The 17716-nt window shown below is 39.6% G+C and overlaps 1 protein-coding gene across 2 annotated transcripts; it reads right to left on the bottom strand.

Annotated features, from left to right (window-relative positions):
- Positions 1-187: 187 nt before the first annotated feature.
- Positions 188-17687, bottom strand: LOC137742469 (protein SPIRRIG). Of its 2 annotated transcripts, XM_068482344.2 has the most exons (19): positions 17034-17687; positions 15785-15854; positions 15242-15327; positions 14476-14611; positions 14339-14395; positions 14045-14221; positions 13402-13593; positions 13241-13306; positions 12855-12969; positions 11572-12731; positions 10599-11298; positions 10414-10516; positions 9105-10210; positions 7299-8949; positions 4143-7196; positions 3491-3799; positions 2974-3280; positions 2449-2595; positions 188-2009 (listed from the first exon to the last, which is right to left on the bottom strand). In XM_068482344.2, exons 1-19 carry the CDS (start codon positions 17207-17209, stop codon positions 834-836), a joined length of 10788 nt encoding a protein of 3595 aa, XP_068338445.2. In that variant the 5' UTR covers positions 17210-17687; the 3' UTR covers positions 188-833. The 2 variants fall into 2 exon arrangements, with proteins under 2 accessions (XP_068338445.2, XP_088535226.1); XM_088679100.1 differs by lacking the exons at positions 14339-14395; positions 14476-14611; positions 15242-15327; positions 15785-15854; positions 17034-17687 and having other exon boundaries at positions 14028-14150.
- Between the last annotated feature and the right edge of the window lie 29 nt (positions 17688-17716).

A 17716-nucleotide genomic window follows, 5' to 3' on the forward strand; every position in this document is an offset into this window, starting at 1 on the left:
TGACATGTTTACTTATTGAGAACGAGAAAGTCAAAAATTATATAAGTTGGGCACAGGTGATTATAAATTGTAAACTAACATGCTTTTGATTTTGTATTCAATACTAACCACAACAACGTTCTAGTAAACGCTCGAGTAAAGAATCAGAATAATTGTAATACTAACGTTCTAGTAAACGCTTGAGAAGTTGTGAATTAGAATGATTCCACTACCTAATCGAAAACAAAACACAACCTTTTGTTCATGAGAGGGGTAAATTTTACAAAAAGAAATGGGCAATAATAAGTGCCCAAAATGCACTATTACAAAAAGAATTGTAGCCAAAAAATGCCCACAATAGACCGATTTCACACTGGACCGATCATTTTTCACCCAAACGTCCCCATTCCTGGCACACTTCTCTGCTATACAACTTCCATCACACACCGTGTTAGTCCAACTATTTACATTAAAAATAACAAACAAACCAAAAAACCTGTAAGACTTGGACGCTCCTCGTCCGAAATGGAGAGCATCCTCCTATATTCATCCTAAAAGCATCGAGTATTGCCTTCCCAATCAGATGCTCAACCTGGTGTAGCAAAGATCCTCATAGGCAGCATGCTTGCGTGGTTTTCAACACTTAACAATTAGTTTATGAGTGGCTTTGTCCTTACTGTCAATCCTCTGTAGTTTTCTCCTGTTCCGGTCCAGGCCAGCCCTGCTGTCACATTTGTACCCTTTAGCATGAGACGCACTTCTGTTCTTTTCATCACGAGGGTTCGGGTCTTAGTTAGAACCGAGGGCTGCCCCATTTGCTGAAGTTATCACACTTGAATCATATTTTAGGATCATCACCCCTGATTCATTGATGCTCTCAAGCTCTCCTCTGGCACTGTCCATGACAACAAATGCCCGCCAGAATCCCCGCTTAGTAACTGCTTGAGGTCATTTGTAAGGAGAAGGGCAGTAACGGGATGCTTATGAAACTTGAGCACCTTGTGGAGGACCAACCTGTACTCTGGCACTTTATCATTGAGATTTAAACCACCCATCCCATTGCTCGTTGACTTCTGTTGGGAACTCTCTAGGTTGGTGTGGTGAACCATTTGCCACACCTTAACAGCCCCACTTTGATGACCCGTTACAAACCAGTTTGCGTCCAGCCAATCAGAAATTGAACTACTTGTAACAGAAAGAATTGAATCAGAAGGCAGTTGAGACGTGTTAACCATTGCAAGGCAGTCCCCATTAACGCTCCAAACTGCAAGTAAAATTCCAGCTGCCGTCACAATATCCCCTGTCAAGTCATTCACATAAATCGCAGAAATCGGCGCTGGAAACTCAGGGAGCTGCCTAACAAAAACCAAGGAGCTGAGATCCCATACAACAACAGTGCAGTCATCTGATCCACTCACAATCAGCATGTAAGGCTGGCTAACATGAAGACATGTAATTCTGGATGCGTGGGCGCAAAGTGCCTTCTCCAACTGCAAGCGTCTCAAGACACGGGGGCCATAATTACTGATTCTCCAAACAGAAACTAAACCATCATCAGCCCCAGTGACCAGAATCTGACCATCATGGCTAACGCCAGTACACTGAATCTGGTTGCCCCCATGAAGATTCTCGTGTGTCGATAGGAGTCGATCTTGATCATAGCTCATAAATCTTAAGCTACGATCTGGGAAACCCCATGCAACATACTTGGTATACGTTCTTGGCTTAAGCAAACAATTTGTTCCTGCCACTAGGATTTTCTCATTGACAGTAACAATCTGAGTTATCGAAGACGATGTCTTGCGTATCTCATGCTGAACGAGATGGTGCGAGTACTTAAGTGGATGAGGAACCCTTCTGTTGACCTGCCTTTTCACATGGGGTTTGAGGAATAGCTGTTTGGGTGTCTGCCCAAAATGATTAATCTGTGCTAGAATTGAGGCTTTCATTGCAGGATCTGTCACCGAGTCTATGTCTACACTCCCCTCGTACGTGTAGTGATAGAAAACATTCACAGCTTCCTCAGCTGCCTGTCAATTTCAAGGAAATTTATAATGAAAAGCAAACCAAAACAGAAAGAGTAAAGTAGAACACTAAGTCAGGACCAGAAGAAGTGCGGTAAACACAAATGCTTGGCACAATATGATCCAGAATAGAAAAATAGTCGGGTAGTATTATATCTCAGCAAATTTTCAGCCAACAATTGCTTTATCAAATTGAAATAAGCACATGCAAAGATGAGGACTTCACTATTCACCAGTTCAAGTTAGGTTTGGGTATATCTCATGCAATCACATATATGTGGGCAATTTGTCTCTAGGTGCGGTAAATACTGAGCTGAAAGATGAAACTAAAATGATGCCACAAATTTCTCTGAAGAACTTCCAGGTGCACAAGTGCAACGTTATGAGGCCTATTAAAAGCTTATGAATGAGTTGCAGCATGCCAAGAATGAATCTCAATACGAACCTTTCCTCTCTGTTTATATCCAAAAATGAGATCTATCCAATGATGCAAATTTTGTGAAACGTAATCAGATTCCAGGGCCTCCCTGTGCTTCTTGATGAATTCTCTAGCACTGCCCTTAGCCCATGGAGGTAAGCCAACATCACCAACCTAATGATAGAAATTAAAGAGATAATGTTTAAATTCTCAAATAGTAGAAAGAAAAAAAAGAGGATTCAAGTAGCATTGGGCTCTTGCTCTCAAAAAAAAAAGTGGCATTTGGCTAGAGCACAAAAAACCCCATTTCCCCTACCTTAACTATTACTACCTTAATAGCATTTTCAAAATTGTATGTACCAACAAAAGAAACTTTTGTTAGAGCATCTTATTTTGTTTATTAGAAAGCACAATATTTTGTTTATTAGAATGTACAATAGAAAGTTGTACAAGCCTACCAAAATGGTATATGCATTTGGGCCCTCAAGGGTGGTTAACGACTCTTGAACATCAAATAATTCTTATTCTTAGTAAGGGATTAAGATGTTTCACCTTCTCTCCTGATTGCTTCTCTCCCAAATCAAGATTGAAACGATTTTCCAGGAACTCTGGCATGTAGAAAAATTCAGGAATCAACTCCTTCACATCTGATGTGTTGCCCCTTCCAGCTGCACTGAACCAAGTATCTTTAATACTATTAAAAAGACGATCAGCATGGTCAAATTGCCCTCCCTGTAGCTTTTGATTCTCTGTACTGAAAGGTGGTAGGCGTAGAAGATAGAAGAGGACAATCCCAGCACTGGAATAATGAGAACCATAATGGAACTTTGGGACCTCCGGATCATCCCAGCTCTCGTACCTGAGTAGAGAAGGAAACATAAGATGAATAAATAAACAGTGCTGATAACATACATCCAAAAAAGTATTTCTGCATATAGAAAACCATGCTAAAGTGCTTCATGTGGTTAAAACAACTATATAGAAATAAAACAGGAAAAACTGTAATCAAAGAAAACACAACTTAAAACTTAAAAGTGAAATAAGAATAAACCAGTGGAATTGATATTACCTTTTCCTGAATTCTTCTCTGCCCTCTAATGTTTGACAACCCATCGGTTTGTCAAGTCCACGAAAAGTTTTGGGATCTGATAAGTCCAGGTTTTCACTCTCATAATCTGCAAGAACCCATGGAAACACTGGATATTGGGTAAGATCACTGTATCCCCGTCCTGCCAACGTGTTGAGATGCATGAGGTACTGGAAATTGCTTATTTCTCCATTTTGCCACCTCCTTGAAAAGGACTTGGCCATTGACTTAAATAGGCGGCTACCCTCATTGCTTTCTTGTTTTGCTGATCCTGATATGGTTGTGTCCAACCTAAAGCAAGGAATAGAATTACGAATTAAAAAATTACTGGCAAAAATCCCAAAGGTGATACAAAAGATATTAGGCAGGAAAACCATCAATACACAAGTAAAACACTAATATAGGTAAATTTGCAGTTCATATCTTACTTAAATGCTATGTTCCACAATATAAACTTGCACAGTTTCAACATCCCGAGTCCCAAAAGGGCACACAAACAAAACACACACAAAGACAGACATACACACACTAGTAGACCAAAAAAATCATGCAAAAATATACAAATACAACAATTATAACACGAAAAGAAATATTGGAAAAAAAAATTAGAGGGAACTGGGAATTGATTGCTTACATGCTATTTCTGGGAAGATTCATGGCTACTAGATTTTTGAAAACTTCTTCCCTTTCTTTTTTGTGGAACACCAAAAGATCATTACATCCATCCATGCTAAAGATTTCAATAGCAACAGGACGCAGCTGGTAATCACGCTTCAAAAGCTCATGAACACTGTTCAGTTTCCACATGTTCCACGGGTGAGGTAGATTACCACTAGTAGAGACTTTCTCCTTTCCCCATGCACCGCCATTGTAGGCCCATGCTCTTCCCCCAACTCCTGACTTTACTGTTGCTCCCCAAGATGAAGTTGACTTTGAATGGAAATCCATAGTAACATCCTTCTTTACACCAAGAGCCTGATCAATGATAGAGAGTTCATCTTCGCATTCCTTTTCACAAATACACCCAGAGTCATCGATATAGAAATTTTCAATCACATACAGAGAATGCTCGCCTATTAAAAATATACCATCATGCTTGTCCAGACCCATAACTCGTTCACAATTATACCGAAATCGTATCTTTTCAAAAGGTTCCAGATAAGGCCTGATCAGGTATTCACCATTATCATGGAGTTCCTTATCCGATTTATCATCTGTGACTTTGACATCATCAATTCTTGCAGAAGAAGATTGCCATGGAGACCCTAGGTCAGATCTTTCATGTACACTGTCATCCATGGGGACAGATGCTGAACTAGATTTTCCACCAAACTCGAGTGCAGAGTGCAAACTTGCTTCATTGATACTACTAGCTCTATCATCATTCCATTCACGACTAACAGAAGCAACATCTTTGGCATTATCAGGTTCTTTAAGAAATGACCTTTCATACAGTTCACCATCAAGGCCATTCTGTTTGGCACCATCAGTCAAAAGTTGAAAGTATGACTCAGAATCATTATCAGAAGCATCCAGATCATTCTCATTATTCTCTTTGGACAGCTCTGCTTCCCTTACTTCAAATTGTCCATCAAGAACATTTTGGATAGTATCAAGTTTCAATCTGCAGCGCTCAAGTTTTTTGCGCATCCTGTATGGACCTTCAATTGGACAAAGCTGCCAATCAGGATCCTGATTAACAGAGGATTTTCGCATTGGGAATATTCCCCGCTCATGGACAAGTTGTTGAAGATACGTTTGCCACTCACTCTCAGCATGCAGAACCCATCCATACTTGTCTTGACGCACCACTCTCAGTTCAGTGGACATTGCATCACGCACCAATTCCAGTGCATATCTCCGTTCATTCACCTGCTCCCAGTGCTTTATATCTAACTTTGACGTATCCCTAGATTTTCTCCCCATTTCTCTCTTGCGACGACCCTCCATAGCTTTAATTCTCACTCCTGGAAATTTTGCTGATCCAGTAATGTACTGTACCCACATAATGGAAGCACACTGCTCTAGTACTTTATTCACCATCGCTTCAGAACTCTGAAGCCATTCAAAGAAAGCTGATAAATTTTCAGTCAATGTTAATAACTTGTCAAATCCCCCATGTAGCACATCCAGTTGGTGTCCTTGATTTGGCTTAGAAACCAGCAGATCTTCTAGAGCTACCCGACGATGCACCAGGAGATACTTGACAATATCAACAGCCATGTTCTGCACATTCTGTCGTTGGTCATGCAGGAGAGATATTAAATTGACACAAAGACAACAATTTATATCGGTATCCATATTGCTGGGACAGAATATAATTCGCCTGTGAGCAACTAATAACTGTAAGACTGTGCCGATATTAATTCCTGAATTATCATGTGAAGAGTTGGAGGAAGCTCTCTTCTTTGATTCAACTAGCAAACCTAAGCACAAAAGCAGAACATCTTCTCCTATTGAAGACAAGAATGATGGCAGAAAACAATACAGTATCATACGATTTGTGTTTTTAAGAATTGAATGTATATAAGCATCAAGTTGTCTGCTCCCTCTTCCAATAGATAAGAGGCTCTTCCCACTAGGAGTAGCTTCTTCAATTCGGCCATCTTTATTTGCTAATTGTAGCATAGATAATAAGAACTCAAGCATCTTTAGTATTCCAGAGGGTTGAGGAAAAGCGCCCATATATGCACGATCCACTATCATCCAGCATAATGAATCTAAATTTGAGGACCAACGATTTTTATCTAGCTTTTTCTCATTTTCTTCATCATCGCGCAAGAGACGCCTTTCCAGAAAGTTCATCAGTCTACTAAGGCACAATCCTTGGAATACCAACATAGAATCTGCATCAACATATAATGGAACACTTTCCAAGATTCCCTCTATAATCTGTGATGCTTTAATTTGCTCGGTCACAAACTCAGAAAGAACTTCTGCAATAAAATCTAAAACTGCAGTGGCACCAGCAGGACAAGGACCACCTCCATAGCCACAATCATCCATTTCAAGAAGTAGCTTTGGACTAGCTGAAAAAAAATTACTTGCATTAGAAGGCCCAGGAGACTTCAGCTCTGCAGATGGATCAAATTCAGTGGTAGTCGCAGAAGAATCAATGGAAGGAGTGGCAACCAAGGGAGATTTGAATTCATTATAGCCTGCACTTCCCAGCCAAGATGTCAATGCTAAAACAGGAGAAGGAGAAGGTGTAAGTGGGAGTCTCAAACTAGACTTCTCTGATAAATTGGGAGAATCAAGCATGGTAAAAGATGCGGAACTCTCAGAATCCACTGGTTTAAGGGGTTCCAGGGTGACCTTCTTACGGAAACTGAAATCATTTGTGCTGGATGTGGCAGAAACCTGGTCAGCATTGTCACCATCTAAGCTCTGAACAGCTTGTACATCATCTTGCACTGATATGTGCAATTCCTGCTGGGCTGTAGTAGCCTTGGTCTTTGCTTTATCATCGGCCCCAGAATTTAGGGGAACAGCCGTGTCTTCAGAACTTGAACTCACCTGACCAGGAGGGAAGCTTCCAACACTAATGGAGGTTTTGGCAGACTGATCCTGTTCATGAGGTAGGCTAGAAAACGTGTTCTGTGAACTACAGGTATCGTCACAATCATTCAAGTTCTTCTCTTCTGCCTTTACAGATAGCTCCTTCGCCATCTTCACAGCATGGGCCGCTCTGTAAGAAACAAGATAATGAGTTCAGTAAAAAGAGAAGTTCTAAGAAAAACCAGTAAATTAACAGTATCAATGTCAGAAAATATTCAGTCCCATGACAAACCTGACACAAGAAAAATATAGGTCAATGCAGCTTTCGAGAAACTCTGCTCGTTTGCAGACAGCAGTGAAACGGGGGCACATTTTTGCCAAATCAACCATAAATCTCAAGACCGAAGTAGCAGCAAAAGGGGCTGATGCCTCCCCACCCATTAAGCGTGCCGCATATGTTTTATGCATCAATGCTTCACCTTGAAGCTCCCCGGCCATGTCTGCATTTCCATTCACGAGTTCTGCCACAAGGCCAGCACCAACCTGGGAAAGATTACCAGATTGGTGAGCAAGCATTGACTGAATGCTCAGCCTATCAAATGTAGATTTTGCCATGGTAATAACAGATTCCAACAATTCTACAAATTTCAGCTCCACATTACTTCCATCATTTGGCATAAGTGCATGAAAGTCTAGCATGCGAACTTCCGGCAATCTAGGATAGACAGACTTTCCGAATATCAGACAGAACAAAATGTAATATATGTCTGGGGAATCATAGAAGCTTGGAAGCACCCGGGTCAAGCCTTGATAACCTCCACTTGTCCGAAACTTTAGCGCAAATGTAGGAGACGAAGTAAGACAAACTCCAAGAAGAGTCATGATCCATCTCATACTTGTTGGGTGAACAGATTCGTCTAGAAAATATGTAATCAATTTAGAAGAAACAATCTTATGCCACTGCTCAAGCAATTCTTCGGATTTAATGGTTACTTGCAGATCAATAAGCATCTCCAGCAGCATGTTTCTCACAATTACATGCTTTCCCATGGCCTCACGCACTATTGGATGTCGGGGTGTCAAGTCAGGTGGATCAAATGTCATGATCACAAACCGAACCACATGTTCCAGTTCAGAAGAGAGAAACCCATCTTCTAAAATGACACCAAGCAATACAACCAATTTCTCCAAAACAGGAACTTCAACATCACCCCGCTGTAGAGTAACTAATAAATGTTGAACAAGGTTTATTCGGCGCAGAACAGTAAGGTTATGATTTCTGTACCAGTGCATGGACACTAGATGCTCTAGAAAACCAAGAAGTGCAATTTGAATTGCAACTGGAGCCGTTACCCACAATGTCCAATCCAACAAGACATGTTCAACCATGTCTTCATTTGACAAGACAATGCAATTTGAGGTTTCATCCGGAATATCAGCACTTTCAAGCTCCGAAATATGACTATATGAATCTTTTGGTGCAGAAAAATCATCCATGTCTCCTTGAGATCCAACAGAAGAAAACTCATCACGAAACCTTGACAAATTAACTTCCTCAAAACTGGTTTGGTGCATAGTTGTAACCGGTGACAAATTAGTCCGATTATATTTCAACTTCCTTGGTTCCGAAAATGAAGCTTCACAAGCAGCAATCTGGAAAAAGATCTCAAGAGATTGCATGTCAAACAGTGACATTCGACGACGCAAAAAGAGAGCCAACAAATGGTATCCCCGGCATTTTTGCATGTCTCTCACATTCTGAGGATTCTGATGAAGGGCAGAGGCCAGTAAAGTAAGGGCCATTTGTAGCATGTCCCTAGTCTCAGCAGCCTCAACTAAGGCCAGGATAACGGTCATCCCACCAACCAGGCAGATAGTATCACCGATTACACATTGACTACATAGGTAAATATCCCCATAAAGACGCCCAAATCGTGGTATACCTGCACAAAACAAAAAATGAGAACAAAGGAAATAGAGGAGAATTCTAAAACTCTAGATCCGCCAGTTTTTCACATACATACATGCATATATACGTATATAATCATATAAATGTGAAAATTTGGACCCAATATGTGAGACGTAGTCTTAAACATACCCCCAATAGGAGAAGCAGCTGCCGACAATGGATCAACTAGATTGAGCATGGAGAGCTCCCCTGATGCTCGAATAGCTTCTGCACAGGTTCCATCAAATGCGAATATAAGCTTCTTCCCAGAGAGCTGTGAAGAGAGATAACCTAGTCTCTCCAAATCCCAAACAATTCCACTGCCATCTGCCTTGGAGTCTACTTGCTTACTAGATATGTCAAGCTTCTGTGTATTAGAAGCCAAGGTCAAGTCAGCATCCAAGGTATCTAAGATAGACATGCTACCACCACCACATGCCTGGTTGGGGACAAAACGAAGAAGATCTGTGTCCTGGTAGAGCCCTCTATATCCTCTACCAAGAATGTACATGAAACAAATACTACCTGAGGTGAGCACCTCCTCAAAAAGGTAGCAAGAACGGACCTTCCAGGTCAAGTCACTAACTCTTGCACAATTAACCGGAGTCCCCACGGTTACCTGCAAAGGTTTCCCAATCGGAGATGGAGAATATCCTAGTTTCCCTGTGTGTCTAAGCTTTCCATCAAGATACACATAAGCAACACTGGCTTGGAACAATCCAGCAAGAGCATTTGGCTTGCTATGTACAACTGCAAGGTGATGCCACCTGCCTTCCTCAAGTTCCAATCCTGAAAATGATAAGGAGCAAGAACTGCTAGTTGCAAGGGTAAGAACACCATCCTCGTCAATATATAATTCTGCATAGAATGCATTTCCATTATTTGCTGCACCAACAGAAAATATCCGGAGAATATGCCGCTCATGATGTTGCCCGGCAGAACTGCTCCACTTCTTAGAAGAACCAGCTTTGGACTCAGTTTCTTTTGTTTGCAACTTCAACAGATTCTGAAACTGAAACCAACCCACAAATGAATAACCAGCTGCTGGAGGCCATGATCTTTCTCCCAGAGAAACCTGAATGGAAGCATGACCAATCTTGCTCATGTCCATCTCTACAAATGGTGCGAGGGAAATATTTTCTGAATCCTCCATGAGAATTAACCTTTCCATCATGTCAACAAGTATACGACCTGACTTCATTGACCTCATTTGCAACACATATCGAATAAGCATTCGAAGTTCTGATGCAGATAGCCTACCACCATATACATAAAAAAACCTTGTTATTCAAATTGAATAAGGTCAAACCACCAGTCTTAATTGCTGAGAGACACCTCCATTCCCAAAAATCCATATATAAATGGCACAGAAAAAGAACTTAGATAAAAATAAAGTGAAAAGACAATGAGAACTGAACAGAGAAAACAAATAAATTCCAATACATGTAGCAAGTCTTACCTGTATGCCCCAAGAACTTCCACAATCTCCAGAGCATGCTTAAGGAATGGAGATGAGCCCAAAAGGAATGGGTGAATGGTTTCCAGCAGAAGTTCAATGCAACCTAAATACATTAGACAAAGTAGAAAGTGAGAGGACTGGTCACCAATTTAGATACTTAAGCCAATAATTATTGTTTTTCGCACCTATAGAGGTGAGGTTTTCCTGGTTGAAGGGACCAGCACGAGCAAGCCTTTCAATAAGGTTAAGCACTTCAAGCTGCATCTTTGGAGTAAAAAGCAGTAACGACCGAATAAGAACTCTGACAGCACCAGCATTGAACACCCGTTCCTTATCAGGATGAAATGAACCTGATGTAGTCATTATTGAAAAACTTGAAGACTCATTATCAAGCACATCCGACGATGTAACACTTTCTGATGTTAAGAACGGTGGAAGCACAATTTCAAGAGCTAGTTCAAACAATAATTGTATGACTTGCTTTTCACAGTCCACACCAAGTAAGCCTGACTCAGATAGAAGATCATAGAAAGTTTGGGATGATATAATTGTGTGTAATTTTGTCCTATTAACAGCATTACCACACACTCCAGCAGTCACTAGACGCAACAAATACGTAAACACCTTGATGTAAACCTCTAAAGAAGATTGATCTGAACGCTCCCCGTCACCTTGGAAACTATGGAGTGTGGTAAGAAGAATAGAAAAACCAGTGGCTTCGCCAAAAACCCTCTGAGCTGAGTTATTAACTCCCAGAATGCGCCACAAAGCCCCCATAGTGTCACATTTTGCATCATTTTGAAGCCTGTATTGAGATCCCATAACACTGGTAACCATTCCACTTTTTAGAATTTCAACAATCACACCTAATTCTTCGGGATGTGCCTGGTCAAATATGAGAAATTAAAGTTATTTCGACAATCAACAATGGCAAAGCTCGATGACTAAAATACTACCATGTCTGCACAAAAGCTTCTATAACTGCTAAGACATCCACGGATTCTATGTTATGAAAGTTCTAGATTTGTCACTAATTTTTATTTCAGAAATATATGAATGAAAATTTAAAAAAAATAAATAAAGGGACAAGAATTGAATGCAAAACCACAGAATTTCAAATTTGTACAGAGTTACAGTAGACTAAAAAAGTTAACAAACCTGGGTACCATCTTCAATGATCAAACATGACAACACCCTAAGCACCCCTGCTCGGTGTGTGTCAGACACAAGAAACGGAAGAACAGTAGTTACACCATTAGCCACACGGAAAGACGATTGGTTGGTTTCGGTTTTCTTTAATAAAGAGACCATACAATCCCACGCTATAGTAATTGTACCATCAACTTCAAATATAGGAAGCCTCCCTGAACCAGATTCCATTAGTTTGGGTGATGAAATAATTACATCCTTGCTGTCCAAGTGCTTTTTAAAGCTGCTTGAACCGGAATTTCTCTCCGACTGATTAGTATTGGCACTTTGATGCTCTTGACCCAAAAGCAACTTGTGCTGCTTCAGGTCATCCAACAAAACCTCCAGGACACCAACTTCTCGGAGGACCTTTTTGTACTGCTGGTCAAAAGATAGAAGTTTTACAAAAAAAGAAAGTACAGTGTGCTTTAAGTCTGATGATATTGGTTGCTGCAACAAGCAACAAAGTGACAGTAACTCTTGCTCAGGGACGCAGTTTACAACAGTCACGGCATACTCAAGAATTTTTAGCAGTATCTCTTGTAAAGATGGGGGAAAACCAGCCATATTTAGGATGAAAAGTGGAACAGTCCGTAACTGCTGGCACAACTTGTAATTTTCAAGATGACTTGAAAATATTTTGAACATTCTATTCAGAACTTCTGCTTGCAACTCCCTGCTTTCTGCTTTGAGGAAAATGTCCTGCAACATCTGAACTGCTTCAAGGTCTTTGACTTTATTATTGTCCTTTTCCCAAACTTCATCAGCCAATCTGTCTGAAGATGGTGTACGACTTCTGCTATGGTCACTGGACCTGGTATGGGAAGAGTTGGAACCTTTCGGTTCGGTTGGGCCAGTTTGAGCTAGATTAACAAGAACATCAAGCAACCTAGACAGTGTGGGAGAAAGTTGTTCATCTAAGGGTCCCTTTTCTCCCATGGAATCCTGAATGTCTACAACATCCTGTGCATGGGAACCGCCTGAAGCAGAATTTTGGTCTGAAAATTTATACTGAACGGAATGGAACCCCTGACTTTCAGACATTGTGGAAAGTGTTAAAGCAAACTGAACGAGGAACTGATAACCATGGGCATTATGTATATCCTCCCTGAGCCTGACACCACCAGCGTCTACATACCAAAAATGTATCAGACCCAACACATATTTAAGCTGCAGAAAATCATATTAAAAAAATACAACACAAGGAAGAGATGTTAGTTCAACTAAAGAAGGAAAACTGACGAGCCAATTACCAGGTCTATATGACAATTCAACACATTCAAGCAGCAAATCCACAATGCCCATGGTATATGTAGAATCACCGCAATCAGGATTGAAATCTTTGACAGCCATTAAAAGAACTTTAATCTGCACAGGGGGAACAGAAAATCATAATGTGAGAATAATTTTAAAATGATAACCAGAAAACCATGGATCAAGCCATTCTTTGAAAACAATACATTAAAAAAGTCAGCACCGCCTGTGTAATCATCATTGGCTAGCTCATGTTCCTGCTAGAACTATATGCTTATCCAACATTAGAGGGTATGTGGGAGGTATGCATGGTCAGTTGAGCAGGCATATTCAGTATATTATTTAACCATTACAATGCAGTGCACGCATATAATATATTACATACCAGATGATGTTTGCGAATATAGTTTGCAGTGCTCCCATTGTCATTGACCAAAAGAAGACCAAGAATCTGGAAAGATAAGCACAAGTTAGCACAAACAAAATCCGAATTACGGGTTCTAATGTCTCTACAAATACGGCAGGCAATACATGCAATGTATCAACCTGCATAGCATGTCTATGAAGCTGAATGCTGTGCAGCAGAACCAGGCCCTCCTTGTATCTAGAGAAGACTGTCAAAGAGCCATTCGCAACCATCTGAAAGAGCAACTGAAGAGAATCATCCTCAATCAAACTTTGTGCTGCCAAGGGATGGTTTGCCAGTGCTTTCATAATATGCACAACACTCCCCTCTACCTGCATAATTATAGGTTAGAAACAAAAAGAAAATTTAAAGTACCATGAACCGAGAACATAGCAAGTACAACAGGCTTAAAAATCAATTTCAAACATAAATAAATAAAATTTCTGATAAAGTAATAATGAGGTTTGGCCTAATAAGGCAAGTGATAATGGACAGCACAATAACATACAAACAAAGAAAAGTTCAGTATGAGAAAAATGTCACGCACTACTGGCTGGAGTTCAAATATGTGAAATATAAACATCTAAAAAAGAAAAATAAAAATGTTAAAATACCCACAAATCATGGCATGTTAAAAAAATGTCACGCTTTAAATGCTACAAGGTTCTACTTCTACTAAACACAAGATAGCAATTAAGCCTATTGTGGTTTCAAAATCAATCTTTGCATACATCCATGTGTAATAAACATGTATGGTTTTGTGTACCATTAAGCAAAAGCTACCTCAAGCCGACGGACTTGGCCAGGAACACCGTCATAATCTTTCCCAGTTGAGAGTAGTTCATCATGATCAGTAGCCCTTTGCTTCTGATTGGCCTCATCAGGATCCAGAAGGGAATTGAGAATATGAATGAGACAGCACATTATGCCCGAATCAAGGAGAGATTGTTTATCAATAGGCTGCAAACAGCAAAAGGAAACAAGCATTAACAGCATATGAATGAAAGACAAAAAAGTCATTTAAGTCCGTCACAACCAAAGAAGTATCCTAATCTAGTGAAATTAACAAAATTTTACCGCAGAAGCTAGCACTTGTAAAGCAGTTAACAAATTTGAACCAGGACTGATGCCATCCTGCACAGAAGTAAATAAGATTATGACTTCAGGAAACGGATGAGAAAACAATGATAACATCCACTAAAATAAAAGCCAACCTTTGTGACTTCTGAAAAAAACTTCAGCACTTTTTCTACATCCAAATATCTTTTTCTGCTGCTGATTTTTAGCTTCTCAATATCTGTTACAAATGCCCTTCCCAGGACAAATGAGAATATATGTGTTTCAACTAACCTGCGTTCATCAAAACTTGTATGTTAGTAGACAAACTCGGATTTTTCTATAACCAACAGTTATAGAAATGCAGAGTTTAACTTTTGACAAAAGTTCCAAAACAAGCAAGTCATTTTTCATGATTCATTTTCTAATGAGAAAAAACTGCTTTAAAAATTCAAACAAAATTATGCATATGTGCATACTCAAATTAAAATCAAATAGAGGTCTCCAACTCGACATGACAACAGATTTTGGTAATTGGATCTGACAAAAATAAATGAGGAAAAACATGTTTTCAGTGACACCAGTGACAAGAAAATAAAGTGGAGTAAACAGCCAATACTTGTCCAACCCAGCTTTAGCAACACAAAGTTGCTGGTTATGCAGGGAACTGATCTATTTTAATTTGCAGCAGCACCACAAAACCAAATTCGGTACACACATAAATGTCAAATCAATAATTAATTTTTCTTAAAAGGAAATATTGTATACATCACTTGCATCTCTATTACAAGGTAAATTAGCCCTTCGCATAGTTAATTTTATCATAACAATATGAATCATAATATTACATCTTTTTCCCATTTTTCAAAGAAATTATGTACTAATCAATGCAGAAGACAAGAAAAAGGGGAAGAGGGTTCATACATGGTAACTAATTGAGCTACATTTGCATGTTGCTGTACTAATCTACAAAAAATATCTACAGTTAAATTCAAGGCCGCTTCTTTCTCCTGCATATAGAATTAAAAAAAAAAAAAAAATTAGAAACCACTATTTTCAGACACAAAAAATAATTGCATGCGAATATATAAAAGCAACAAACAATACGATGAAGATTCTGCTTAAGAATAAAAGTTAATGATTTGAAACGTTTTATCCTAATTTAGAGATGTTATTGCGGATTTAATTGGTGATTTCAGTTTGTTAGAAAGCTAATTGGAGATCTGATTTCTGGAAAGGCTACATAAATAGTTCATGATGTAACTATTTGAGGATCTTTTTTTTCCAAACGTATTTTGAGGATTGACCATCATATATTTGAAACCCCCGACTCCCTATTGCTCTTCATCTCTGTCTCATTTCCCCCCTCTTCTATTTCACCCAGAAACTCTCTGCTCCTTTTCCCCTTATTTATTCTGCAACACATTGATAAAAAAGAAATCATATGGAATAAGTAATGAAAAAAACCTTTTCAGAGCTGGATGACCGGAACTCTTCCCAAAATCTCTTGAAGTCCAATTCCAATTCATGTTTGTCTCTGCTTTCACAGGCATTGGATGTTAATGATCTTGTAATGCTACAGTATCAAATTGACATATAGAAACTACAAACAACTGATACCATGTATCCTTTATGGAAGATTTATATGCGAATGCAAATCATAAAACTTAGATGTTGACCCTCACAAAATTTATGTTAAGATTCACTAAAAAAGACAGCACTAACTCTTTACTTTGGCACCAAGAGCTTGCAGTAACTTTTTGCTACTTCTTATGATAATCCAAACATGTTTTTAGTGGCCAGCAGAATCAACAGCTACATAATTCACCTCTATTGTTTTGTACAAACTATTTGCATGGATACATATATAGGTTATAATGCGTGTGTATAGACTACCCTCTTTATCCGCCAAATCTCCAAGTTTTAACACACAAGCTATGTGTTATATTCTACATGTCTTAATCACATCATCAGACATAGTCTATTACATTTTCCTTTCTAAACCCATTCAAGCATATCAAGGTTTGGAACGCAAAGTTTCAATCAACGACAAACAAGCTAAAGCCACGAGGTTTGATGACTAAACTCTAACCCAAGCCACCATATGCTAAAACAGGGATCCATTAAAGGACGGGTGCATTAGCTGATCACATATAACCTATAATCACTGAGGACTTGCCACAAATGAGATGTCAATGACATCGATGCCAAGGCAATGCAACCATGGGCTACACTCTGAAGTCTAAACCACTCCAACAAGCTAAAATTAAATCCATTTTCACACCATCAGTTGCTGCAAAATTTGTATGGATAGCGGAACAGACCATCCAACAGGTGAGACTAGATGAGCCAAATCTAACAATCGAGCATTTGATCAAACAACAAACTAGATGAGCCAAATCTAACAATCTAGCATTTGATCAAACAACAAGCTGCAAAGCTTAAGTCAACAAATACTCATCACAGCTCATTCAATTCAAAAATATTTAACAACTACAAGCTTCCCTAGAGTGCATAACACCGTTGAAGTATTAACAAAACACTCAATCCACGGCCACTTAAAACCCATTAAACCCCCAAATTAACAAGAAATTAGTAAATAAATTAAACCCAAAATACTGAAAATGAACCAGTTTATCAATATATTAACCTACAAAATTGAAAACCCAATAATTTAAAAAAGCGAAAAAAATGAAAAATAAAAGGAGTAGAGTACCCTGAAGGAGAATACGAGCCGTGAAGAGCTGAATTAACATTGTTATTGGCAGAGAGAGCCGACGACGAGGACGAAGAAGCGGCGGCGGCGGCAGCAGAAGCAGATAAAGAAGACGACGGCGATTGAGTGAGACCGACCTTCTCCCTTAAGTCCTTAAGCAATGTTCCCCATTTCATCGTTTTCCCTACTGATTCTTAATACATACACCCCCTCTCTCACCGCCGCACCAGATCCAAGCTCCACCGGAAGGATCTGATCCAGCCACAGAAACCTCACAATCAAATTTACCCAAACCGCAAAAAAAAATTTGCAGGAAAATCAAAACGAACACGGAGCTAATAAACCAATGCGTCCGAACAGTCAGCGAGCGGACTCGGATTCGGGTCGGGAATCGGAGCAGCAAGATCCGGCGTATCGAGCTCGATGAATCTTGGCGTTTCGCTGCTCGTTTCTTGCGCGTTTCTTTCTTCTCCAAGATGGATTTTCCTTCCCGGATTTCGTTCAATTTTTTTTTTCCCGATTTTCTTTTTTTTTCTTTAATTTTTTGGTGTGCGGAAAACGCGGATACGCGGACTTTGGAGGAGAAAAGCGAAAAAAAATGAATTGAAATAAATGATAACGTTGTCTGTGTGCGTGTTCTCGGACGGCCTCTCCGCGCCTTGTTCGTCGCTTCTTTCTATATA

Source organism: Pyrus communis, chromosome 11 (assembly GCF_041283825.1).
Source record: "Pyrus communis isolate YQ-2024b chromosome 11, ASM4128382v1, whole genome shotgun sequence".
Taxonomy (NCBI): domain Eukaryota; kingdom Viridiplantae; phylum Streptophyta; class Magnoliopsida; order Rosales; family Rosaceae; genus Pyrus; species Pyrus communis.